This window comes from Ziziphus jujuba, chromosome 3 (assembly GCF_031755915.1).
Source record: "Ziziphus jujuba cultivar Dongzao chromosome 3, ASM3175591v1".
Lineage (NCBI taxonomy): Eukaryota > Viridiplantae > Streptophyta > Magnoliopsida > Rosales > Rhamnaceae > Ziziphus > Ziziphus jujuba.
Genome location: NC_083381.1, coordinates 26377659 through 26389448, shown reverse-complemented (window position 1 = coordinate 26389448; position 11790 = coordinate 26377659). Strand labels below are relative to the sequence as shown.

The window sequence follows — 11790 nt, the reverse complement described above, 5'->3', positions numbered from 1 at the left end:
CCATTTTCTTTTTGGCTCCTAGCGTCCTACAATATTAATTTTCAACATGAATTTAGATTATTACTATAATAATGCCTGGTTTTGTATTAGTTTTACATGTGGAATAGTAAACTTAAGACGGGATTTTTCTTTTTTAAATTATTACTGTGCTGATCCAGGCATCAAATCAGAATCAATTCTCGCCGCTATAACTGATAGCACCTTAATAAAATTTAATTAATGTGTTTTAAAAAATTTAGATTTGGTGTCTAAATATTGATTGGCATGATTGAATCGCTCTTTGCAAAAAAAGGAAAAAGAAACTAAAATGGTTTGGGTTTAGTGGACTCTTTTGGATGTATACCTGTCAATCTAGACAATAGATTATATAGGTGAAAAAACAAAGAAAACAAAAATAAAAAAGGGAGGCAAAGAATTGTCTTAGACAATGGACATAATACTTGATAATCAAAAAGCACTACAGAAACCCAAGATTTTCCTAAGATCAAGAAATGTACAAAACCACAAAGTAATCTATTATTTGAAGCCCAAGAAAGAACATATTTTTGTAGATCTTATGCCAATGCCAAGACCACAAGTGCTCATAGGAAAAAGTGATTATATACAAGGCTAGATTAGTGAGAAACGATAAAAGAATTTAAAAAAGATGACTGTTTGCTGAAAAGTGCCAATTAATTCAATCTTAAAGTAAATGATTAAAAAAAAAAAAAAAAAGTAAGAGCAAAATTTCTTGAGGTTTAAATTTCAAAATGCATACGCGAAATGTAACTCTATTTAAAACCATTAAATTCCCATAATTAAAAAGATAATAAAAAAAAAAACACAAAATTTTCTCACTTTTTTACTTTTCTCTTTCTTTCCTTTACAGGTCATGGTTATCAAACAGTCAGTGTTCCAAATCTAAGAATATAATGCCAAGGACCATTTTACAGAGAGAGAGAGAGAGAGAGAGAGAGAGATGAAGAAGAGTAGGAAGAGTCTGTTTGAGTGTCAGATAGAGAAAATGGATTGAAAGGTACTATTTTGCAGCTGGAGTTTTACTATCACAGCTGCTGAACAGGAACGCATTAACCAGTTTTTGATTCATCTGGTGTGTATTTGATCCAGTTGGGATAGTAAAAAGGAAATAAAATTCTCTTCTTTCTGTTGTTGTCGAAACCTATTTGCTTGAAATCAATGGTATTCTGTTCCTTTGAATGGTGGTCTTTGTTTGGCTATGAGCATCCGTTTCTAATTTCATTTTCAGTTGGTAAGTTCTTGATCTTTTGGTTCACAAAAGGATCGGTTTTTTCTTATCCACCTCAGTTTCTGAGAAAACCCATCTGCTCAAAATTAATGCTTGTGTTCCTTTTCATTGCTAATTTCACTTTCTGATTCGAAACCCAGTGCCAGTTTTCATTCTTTGTTATGTTCAACTTTTGGTTGATTATGAATAGTAGTTTTTTACTGTTAGTTTGCTCATCAGAGTGATGGTTCGTACTTGAAGGACTGCTTCTGTGTTCAATAACTGAGTAAAGGTGGTTTTAGCGGTTCAATATGTGTTCTTAACAAATCTTTCTGTATTGGATCTTTTTCGGGTCATGTTGCTTGGATAAATTTCAAAATGCTGGTTTACTCTGTTTATGTTCGTGTACCTATTTCCTCTTACTTTAGTAAATTTTTGTTTCTTTATGATTGAGAATACTTATAAATTGCCAATTCTTTGTTTCTTAATGCTGTTTGCGTTTTTTAATCTTTTTGACGATCTGATGCTCATTTCCTTCACTTTTTCTCTTAGATCTGGGTGTCTCAATTTGGTCACTTGAAGAATCATTGAAGTAGGGAGTTGAGCCAACCAAATAACTGGAGTTTTCCCCTGTCGAGAAAGTAATTTGCATTTTTCAATCTCCTTCCCACAGTATTTGATGCTTTTTTCCTTTTGGTTCCTTTTTCTTCTCTCTCTCTCTTTTTTTTTTTTTTTTTTTTTGGTTTTCTAATGTACAAATAGTTTTGTTGGATAGGTAAAAGAAAGAGATACTGAATGTAAAAGCCTCATTTAGCATATAATTGGTGGTGGTGATCCAAGTAAAGTGATATTCTGGCCTGGATCAATTCAGGACTTTACTACTGGTGCAAGGACCAGGGCTTTACCAAGCCGAAGCCAATTGTGCTGTTGCTCTTTGTTGGAGCCATGGCAACCCTTTTACATTCTGATTCCAGGCGCCTATATTCTTGGTGGTGGGACAGTCACATTAGCCCCAAGAATTCAAAATGGCTTCAAGAAAACCTTACAGGTGAATATTCTCTCCTTATGAATCAATATTTGCTCTTTCTAAGGAATAGTATTAATATTGTTGGGCTGTATCCTGAAAAGGACAATTTTATCCTCATTGGAGCAGCTTAAGTTATTTTTTTCTTCTGCCAATTTTGTTTGCCTGCAATGAACGGCTTGATTTTTAGTCAATGATAAGTAACATTATAAATAATTTGTCTTTCGAGACAGCAAAAAGCTCTCAAGAGCTGAAGTTGATTCGTTTTGAAGAAAAAAAGTGAAAAATAAAAACAAATTAGTTGAAGGAATTCTTTATGATTTTCTTCTCTTTCGTTACCAAATAAGTGATGTAATGGAATTATATCATCTTCTTTCAGCTGACTTCTCATATCCTTGTATCTGGGATATTTTCATCCATATGATTGGTTTCAAATTTTTGCTTGAGTCATGTGGGTGGTTGTTTTTATTTTCATTTTCTTTGTGTGTCAAAAGTTTCTTAATCCCTCCTCTTGTTAGGAAGTTGATACTTAAGCTGCAATATAGTGATTCTTCTATAAGAGGGCTGATTTTAATTGTTTTTACAGTTGCTTAAACATGCAAATCTGTCTCTCTCTTTGCAGAACTTTGCAATGTTTATCCTACAATCCTAACTTTCTTTGGATCTTCTTTTGCAGACATGGATGCCAAAGTGAAATCAATGATCAAGCTCATTGAAGAAGATGCAGATTCTTTTGCAAGAAGGGCAGAAATGTACTACAAGAAGCGGCCAGAGCTGATGAAACTGGTTGAAGAGTTCTACCGAGCCTATCGTGCATTGGCTGAGAGGTATGACCATGCAACCGGGGAGCTACGCCAGGCCCATCGAACTATGGCAGAAGCATTCCCGAACCAGGTACCCTATGTACTGGCTGATGAATCACCCTCAGGCTCTTCGTGTACTGAACCTGAAACCCATACACCAGAAATACCACATCCAATTCATGCCTTGTTAGACCCAGATGAGTTGCATAAAGATGCATTTGGAGTATCTTCATCCAGCTTACATGCTTTGAAAAGGAGTGGAGGGATTTCAGAGGAATCCAACTCTGGAATGAGAAAATGGGGTCTGAAACAGCTGAATGAGATGTTTAATTCAGGAGGAGTTCCACAAAATTTGAAGCTTGCAGAGGAAACAAGAAAAGGCCTAGATTTCCATGAAGCAGAAGGCAGTGGACAACATTTCCGAGATGGTATATCTCAGATGTCATTTGAGAACCAGAATCTCAAGAACCAGGTCCTTTCAGAGTCTGAGCGTGCAGGAAAAGCTGAAAATGAAGCTCAAACCTTAAAGAAGACTCTTTCTAAGATACAAGCTGAAAAAGAAGCCATCCTTCTTCAATACGAAGAGAGTCAGGAGAAATTATCTAATCTGGAGAGAGAACTTAGTCATGCACAAAAAGATGTTGGAGGACTTGATGAACGAGCTAGCAAAGCCGAAATTGAAATTAAAATATTGAAGGAAGCCCTTGCGGCATTGCAAGCAGAGAGGGATGCTGGTCATCTTCAATACACCAAGTGTTTAGAAAAGATATCTAGCCTGGAGACTCTCTTAACTTGTGCTCAGGAAGATGCAAAAGGCCACAGTGAACGAGCTGTTAAAGCAGAAAGTGAATCTCAAAATTTGGAGGAGGAACTTTCCAGATTAGAGGCTGAAAAGGAAGCTGGTCTTGTTCAGTATAAGCAATGTCTTGAGAAAATATCTATTTTGGAGTCTAAAATTTCGCTTGCTGAGGAAAATGCCAGATTTCTTAATCAACAAATTGAAAGAGCAGAAACTGAAGTTCAAATTCTGAATAAAGCTCTTGAAAAACTGAATGAAGAGAAAGAAGCCGCAGCTCTCCTGTACAAGCGGTGTTTGGAGACAATATCTAAGATGGAAACTGAAATTTCTCATGCTCAGGATAATGTTGAACGATTGAACGGTGAAGTTCTAATGGGAGTTGCAAAATTAAAAAGTGCTGAAGAACAGCATGCTCAGTTAGAGAAATCAAATCAATCTCTGCAATTAGAGGCAGATGATCTGGTGCAAAAGATTTCGAGGAAAGATCAACAGCTTACAGAGAAAAATGACGAGTTGAGGAAACTTCAGATCCTAATGGAGGAGGAACACTCAAGGTTTCTGCACGCTGAAGCCACTCTCCAAGCTCTCCAGAAATTGCATTCTCAATCTCAAGAGGACCAGAGAGCCTTGGCAAAGGAGCTCAAGAATGGGCTTCAAATGTTGAAAGACTTGGAGACTAGCAAACATGGTATGGAGAAAGAAATACAACTGGTTAAGGATGAAAACAGAAACTTGTCTGAACTTAACTTTTCTTGCACTGCCAAGCTAAACAATCTACAAGATGAAATCTTTAGCTTGAAGGAGATGAAAGAGAAACTTGAACGGGAGGTTGGGCTAAAGGAGGATGAAAGCAATGCTCTCCAGAACGAAATTTGTCAGCTGAAAGATGAAATAAAGGGCTTGAACAGGAGATATCAGGCCATGATGGAGCAAGTGGCGTCTGTTGGTTTAAATCCTGAATGCCTTGTGTCCTCTGTGAAGCACTTGCAGGATGAGAACTCAAACTTGAAAGAGATCTGCCAAAGGGACAGAGAAGAGAAGGAGGTTCTTTATGAGAAGATGAAGGACATAGGTAAACTTGCAACAGAGAATGCTATTTTGCAAGGCTCCCTTTCGGGATTGAATGGTGAGTTGGAGGGGTTGCAAGCGAAAGTCAAGAAATTGCAAGAGTCCTGCCAACTTCTCGAGGGAGAAAAATCCAATCTTGTTTCTGAGAAAGCTGCATTGCTTTCACAGTTACAAGTTATCACAGAGAATATGCAAAAGCTCTTGGAGAAAAACAACTTGCTGGAGACTTCCCTCTCGATGGCAAATGTTGAGCTTGAACAGTTGAGGTTAAAAACCAAGAGCTTAGATGATATGTGCCAGTTGCTTAATAATGAGAAATCAGTTCTTCTAAATGAGAGAAGCAGCCTTGTGTCTCAGTTGGAAAATGTTGAAGAGAGGCTGGGAAACCTGGAAGGGAGGTTCACAAAACTAGAAGAAAAATATTTTGATCTGGAAAAGGAAAAAGACTCCACACTTAATCAAGTAGAAGAACTACGAGAATCCCTTCTTGTGGAAAGACAAGAACGTTCAAGTTATGTGCAAATCACTGAAGCTCGATTAACATGTTTGCAAAACAATGTCAATCTCCTGCAAGAGGAGGGTAGATTGGGAAGGAAAGAATTTGAAGAAGAAGTAGATAGAGCTGTAAATGCCCAGATTGAGATCTTCATTCTGCAAAAGTTTGTAGAAGATTTGGAGGAAAAAAATTTAGCTTTGCTCTTTGAATGTCGAAAGCATGCAGAGGCATCCAAATTTTCTGATAAAGTGATTTCAGAATTGGAGAAGGAAAATCTTGAGCAACAGGTAGAAACAGAATTCTTGGTAGACGAAATCGAGAAGTTGAGGTTGGGGATTCAGCAAGTGTTCAGGGCTCTTCAATTTAATCCAGTTGATGGACATGGAAAGGATTTCAGAAAAGAGCAAATGACTGTGCCATGCATTTTAGATAATATTGATAGCTTAAAGAGTTCTTTGTCGAAAAGCAAGGATGGGGAGCAACAGTTGCTGGTTGAAAACTCAGTGCTTTTAACTCTGCTTGGGCAACTTGGAGTAGAGGGTGCAGAACTTGAATTGGAAAAGCAGATCCTTGGGCAGGAGTATGAAATTATGAAGGGCCAGTATTCTGTGCTGCAAAATGATATGCATGAGTTCCAAGAGATGAATATGAGGTTGAGCTCAGAAGTGAGCAGGAGAGAGCAACAGGAGGAAGTATTTAAGACTGAACTGGAAAGTCTGCATACAAAGCTGGCAAATGTGCAGAGGGCTTATCTTGTTCTGCAAGGACAAAATTCCAAGGTGCTTGAAGAGAATAGATCTTTGCTTAAGAAACTCCTTGATCTTAAAGAAGAAAAGAACTCCCTTGAAAAGGAAAATAATGATATTCTTCATGAAGCAGTAGCCCTTAGCACTCTCTCATCTGTTTTAGAGAGCTTTACAAATGAGAAAGCTATGGAGCTTAAAGAACTTTCTGAAGATCTCAATAAACTCTCTGCAGATAACACTGATCTCACGAAGGAGATTGGAATGCTGGGGGAGAAGTTGGTGATGAAAGAAGCAGAAAATGTAAATCTGAATGAGTCAGTTGAGAGGTTGGACCAGGAGTTGCATGAATTCAAAGACTTGAATGATCAACTGAACTTTCAAGTTTTAACCGAAAGGGATTTTCTAAAACAGAAGGCAACAGAACTCTCAGAAGCAGGAGAAAAGATTAGAGCAGCCGAAGAGTTAAATGTGGAGTTATGCAGAACCATTGAGGAACTGAAGCTCGAATGTGAAGATTTAAGACGAACCAGAGAAATTCTCGCAAAAACAATCCTTGAACTATCTGAAAATGGTGCTAGTCAGAAAAAAGAAATTGAAAGCCTTCGTGAAGTAAATGAAAATTTGGAGACTGAAGTGGGCATATTATGCAAAGAAATTAAACAACACAGAATCAGAGAAGAAAATTTGAGTTCAGAACTGCAAGAAAGAAGCAATGAATTTGAACTTTGGGATGCTGAGGCAGCATCATTCTATTTTGATCTTCAGATTTCTGCTATCCGTGAGGTTCTGCTTGAAAAGAAGGTACACGAGCTTATTGGGGTCTGTGGGAGTCTTGAAGATGAAAGAGTTGCAAAAACCACAGAGATTGAACAGATTAAAGCCAGAGTTAACTTCTTAGAAGGTCAAATTAGTGGACTGAAGGCCCAGTTGTCTGCCTATGTACCTGTTATAGCTTCTTTGAGAGAAAATGTAGAATCTCTTGAGCAAAATGCCGTTCTCAGGAACAAGCTTCTAGCAGCGGGCAAACAAGATCAGAAGGTAATAATTCTTTATCTTCCAAGCAATTTAATAAAAAAACAAACAAAAAAACTACTGAAGTGATCTTGTACCTAGCCTATAATGGGGAAAACTTTCCCCTTTCACAAAATTGATGAAGAAAATAGAGTTTTGTGGCCTTAAAAGTCCAACAGAACACTTTGGATACCATATAAAACACAGATAACGTGTACAAGTGTTTGTGCGTGTGCCCGTGCATGCATAATTTTTTCTTTTTGGGAACTTGATTGAGCGATTAATATTGATAGCTTTTTACCTTTAGTTTATATGTTCTTATTGCTGAACCGAATACTAATTTCAATGCCTGCCTCTCTAGGGTCTGGAAATGACAATTCATCTTGATGAGAAGAACTGTCAACAGCTCAAGGAAGATCACAGTACCATGATCCCAGATGGACTTCTTGATTTGCAGAAAATACAAGCTACAATCCAAGCGGTTGAAAAAGCAATGGTGGAAGAAATAGAAAGGCTTGCAATTGAAGCAGTTGAAAAGGAAGTGGTACAAGGAATGGAAAGACCTGCAATGCAGGATTATATAAGCACTGACATAAAATCAGCTCCTGAAATTGAAGAGACTGAAGAGTTTAAATCAAAAGGTACATCAGTTCAAGGGGAAGGCTCTGTAATTGAAGAGATGAAAATTGGTGATGAGCTCAGTGACAATCTCAATCAGAAGTCAAAACCTGAAAATGGGATTACAATGAAAGACATCCCACTTGATCAAGTTTCAGATTGTTCATATTATGGAAGAAGCAGGAGAGAGAAAAGTGGAGCTGAAGATCAGATGCTTGAATTATGGGAAACTGCAGAGAAGGATTGTAGCAAAGATGCACTTGTTGATGGGACAGAAAATCAGGCATCCAAACCAACAGAGGTTGTTACTGCACACAATCGGTATAGAGGAACAAAGCAGGAAATTCCGGATTGTCCTTCAGAAGTACAACATGAGAAGGAACTTAGCATTGACAAGCAGGAGGTGCCTTTAAGTAGCTTGCGAGGTCAAGAAGGCAGCAAAGGAAAGATCTTGGAGAGACTTGCTTCCGATGCTCAAAAGTTGACAACTTTACAAAGAGCCTTGCTAGACTTAAAAAGGAAGCTGGAGACTAACAAGAGAAGCAAGAAGACAAATTGCACCGAATATGAAACTGTCAAAAAACAGTTGCAAGAAGTAGAGGAGTCTGTTATGCAGCTAGTAGACATCAATGATCAATTGACCAAGGATGTCGAAGAGAGTCCGTCATCTTTGGATGGTAAGTCGTCTGAAGAGTTTGACGAGGCCAGAGAGGTTTGCAGAAATAGAGCAACAGAACAGGCAAGGAAAGGATCAGAGAAGATTGGAAGATTGCAATTTGAGTTGCAGAACATCCAATATATTCTACTAAAACTGGAGGATGAAAATAGAAACAAGGGAAAAGGTAAATTTTCAGAAAGTAGAACCGGTGTCCTCCTACGGGACTTCATCTACAGTGGTGGAAGAATTCATCGTAGGCGAAAGAAATCTTGCTTTTGTGGGTGTAAAAGACCCATGACCAATGAAGACTGAGATGAGCAGTTAAGAGGAAAGCATACATTTGTTGGCTATATGCTTTCATTCCTTGAAAGGTTCCTAGTGTTCAAGGCTTCATTTCTCAGCTAGATAATGGAGAGAACCCATCGTCTTTATTAGCTGTAGATGATCTGTATGAATTAGGTCTGATCTAATCATAATAAGCTGCTTCCTTGAGCCTTTTTATGTCTATTAATTTCTATAAAAACTATAACCATATATTACTGGACAAATTCAGGCAGCAAATTCTTTTTTCCTTTTTTTTTTTTTTTTTTTTTCAGTTACATTCAGAATTTCTAGCGTGTGCTTCCAACTGAGAATAGAAATGCTTGAACTACTAGAGTTAATTTGAACTTGAAACTTCTTGGATAGAAATCAAGGATCTGTTACTCAGATTTAACTTTTAAAACAACTTTTAAGCCAAGAACCTCAATTCAAATCAAGATGCTCATTATTATTTATTTATTTTTTCCTTTAAAATATACAAATGCAAAGGCCATAATATAAATACTTCTGCTATCATTTTATAACAAACTTTTTTATAACTTCAGAGCACGAAAAAGATAATATATATATATATATATAATACAATCATATGGAATGTAACCTCTTGAGATAAATTTACAGAAACAAAGTATCCAAGGAACATAAACAACAAGACAAATAATAATACAAGAAATCTGTGTATTTGAAAAATTGGGGAAAAAAAATTTAATTAACCCATGAGTATGTAATTCGACAAAAAAAGAAAAAAACCAATGAGTATGTTAAAAAGAATTAGTAGTATACCTACTCACAAAATTGAACTATCTAAACCTCTCCGATTCCCTCCACTAAAAGAAAGTAGAAATGATAAGCTATTCCTGTCCACAAAAAATAAAAACACAATTCCTTGATAAAATGAGAAATAAAAAAGGAAAATCCAAAGAATCCTTCTATTTAAGCTCCGACAACTTCAGTGTGTCCCTCCTCAAATGGTTCGTCAGCCGGTCTCTCAATCTTTGTGCCAATATCTTCTGAATAATCACCATGAACCTGCAAGGATAAAAAGAAAAAACCAATCACAAAAGTTGGGGCACAAATAGAAACCATATGAAACGACAAAACAAAACAAAAACATATGAAGGACTAAAAAGAAACTTGCCTCCATCAACTTCCCAAGATCGAACTTGGGGGCCTTCAAGATCTTGACTTTCCTAATGAAAACATTTTGCAAAGGAAAAATGCTTTTTGTTGCCTTCTCAATCTCTTTGCCAATCATCTCTGGGATGAATTTTTGGACCAATTCCTTCAAGTCACATGAACTTGCCTGGTTTACCATGATCTCTATCATCTTGCGACGGATCTGATACAACAAAATAATAATATTTGTAACTTCCTAGCAGCCATAAGAAAAAACTTGCAAGATATACTTCGCAAATCTAGCGTGAAAATCAAACCAATAAAAATTAAAATGTTTACCAATATTAATAAACAAGAGTAACTATATGCCAAACCTTTATTCACAAAATGCATTTATGACAAAATCCATTATTATTGAGTAAATTTTGACTAGGAACTAAAGCATACAGGCAACATTAAAATGTTCATATTCCTCATCCAACATAAATATAAAAGCCATTTCATATATAAACTAGCATATAAACATAAATTAGAGAAAAAAAAAAGAAAAAAAAAAAGAGTAGTACAAAATTAATCTAACCTGTCTAATCTGGCTGGATTGTGCATAGCAGGTTCTCTTGATTTGGTTTGGACGTCTCCTTGTGAATCCAATACAGAACAACCTCAAAGTGTAATTGTCTGTAGTCTTCACATCCACATAAGCTTCAATTAATGTTTGCCATTTTCTCACCAAAGATCTCAACTTGTCTGTTGTAAAATCCATTCCCTGTAGATCCCAAAAGAAAATCAGGGAAAAAAAAGAAAAAAAAAAAAGAAATACAAAATGGAAAAAGACATTGAAACATGGAGACACTTTTAGTTCAAAACATACCCAGAAATTGGTGAGAACATTTTTCCCCTGAACATCTTCAGCTCTCAACCTGATCTTTCTGTAGGCATGCTCCTCGTCATCTTGAAGGTCAGCCAGTGATATCTCAAAAACTCGATGTTTAAGTCCTTCTGAAGCAATCTGACAAATCAGAGATCTTCAATAAGCATAGATACTTAACAGTCATACTAAATTTAAAAAAAATTAAGAACCCACCGGGTACAACAAAGTCTAAGCATTTTTCATAGTGCACTTTTGCTGCATTTAAATATTCCTGACTTATAAAACACTAGGCAAAAGGACCCATTTGACCCATTTGAATTATCATATACTTTCTCACAAACCAAACGAATTAGAAACCAAGAAAGCAAAAACATTGAACAACAAAATACCTTGGTACCCTGAGTACGAGTAACGAGGGTCTTGCCCACATTCCTGACATTGAACACTGAGGGAGTCTTGATATCATACCAGTCCTTCTTTGCAAAAGGGTCAGCCCTGTATCACAAACCAAAAATTTAATTAACATAACGAAATCAAATTTGATTATGCATTATCCAACTGAAAATAAATAATAAAAAAGTAAATGATATATACTCACGTCTTCTTCTTGCTTCCCTTCTTTCCCTTCGAAATTCTCTTGTTCTTTCTATATCAACAAAAAGTTCAAAAAAAATATTTTCAGTGCCATAGCAATGGCAACCATTTTGCTAACACACATAGACAAATGCACGCGTACATATATATATATATATTAGAATGAGAGAGAGGGGAGGAGAGAGAGAGAACACGAACCCAACAGCCATGGTTGACGGAGGAACTGGAAAGAGCGCGAACACGGCCTCAAAATCAAACCCTTTAGATAGCGCAAAACCCTAGTCCTATTTTCTGTTGGTGGGTTTATATAGGTCTTGGATCGACCCGATCATCTCAGTGGTGGTCTCTGGCCCAACCATATTGGACTGTGGTTCGTAGCTTGAGAAGACACAGGCCCAAATAAACTTTTTGTATTTTTTTGTCAACCAGTCCACGCCAAA

At 36.7% G+C, this 11790-nt stretch overlaps 2 protein-coding genes across 5 annotated transcripts; one reads left to right on the top strand and one right to left on the bottom strand.

Moving 5' to 3' along the window:
* The first annotated feature begins 906 nt into the window (after positions 1-906).
* Positions 907-9019, top strand: LOC107423129 (protein NETWORKED 1A). 4 transcript variants are annotated; one of them, XM_016032644.4, is made up of 5 exons: positions 907-1090; positions 1778-1866; positions 2001-2273; positions 2926-7199; positions 7534-9019. In XM_016032644.4, the coding sequence occupies exons 3-5, from the start codon at positions 2171-2173 to the stop codon at positions 8758-8760; spliced, it is 5604 nt and encodes a 1867-aa protein (XP_015888130.3). In that variant the 5' UTR covers positions 907-1090; positions 1778-1866; positions 2001-2170; the 3' UTR covers positions 8761-9019. The 4 variants fall into 4 exon arrangements, with proteins under 4 accessions (XP_015888130.3, XP_024931262.3, XP_015888129.3 ...); XM_025075494.3 differs by having other exon boundaries at positions 1988-2273; XM_016032643.4 differs by having other exon boundaries at positions 907-1249.
* Positions 9020-9430: 411 nt separating this feature from the next.
* Positions 9431-11682, bottom strand: LOC107423071 (small ribosomal subunit protein eS1). Its single transcript, XM_048476692.2, has 7 exons — positions 11549-11682; positions 11355-11402; positions 11146-11251; positions 10757-10894; positions 10466-10651; positions 9908-10108; positions 9431-9798 (listed from the first exon to the last, which is right to left on the bottom strand). The coding sequence occupies exons 1-7, from the start codon at positions 11557-11559 to the stop codon at positions 9703-9705; spliced, it is 786 nt and encodes a 261-aa protein (XP_048332649.2). The 5' UTR covers positions 11560-11682; the 3' UTR covers positions 9431-9702.
* Positions 11683-11790: the final 108 nt, after the last annotated feature.

Excerpts from the sequence above, each read along its gene's own strand:
- LOC107423129 (XM_016032644.4), top strand. The coding sequence starts at position 2,171 with ATGGCAACCCTTTTACATTCTGATTCCAGGCGCCTATATTCTTGGTGG. Across the intron at positions 2,274-2,925 it reads GCTTCAAGAAAACCTTACAG|ACATGGATGCCAAAGTGAAA; the intron begins GTGAATATTCTC and ends CTTCTTTTGCAG. Across the intron at positions 7,200-7,533 it reads CGGGCAAACAAGATCAGAAG|GGTCTGGAAATGACAATTCA; the intron begins GTAATAATTCTT and ends CTGCCTCTCTAG.
- LOC107423071 (XM_048476692.2), bottom strand. Across the intron at positions 10,109-10,465 it reads AATCCAGCCAGATTAGACAG|ATCCGTCGCAAGATGATAGA; the intron begins GTTAGATTAATT and ends TTGTTGTATCAG. Across the intron at positions 9,799-9,907 it reads ATCTTGGGAAGTTGATGGAG|GTTCATGGTGATTATTCAGA; the intron begins GCAAGTTTCTTT and ends TTATCCTTGCAG.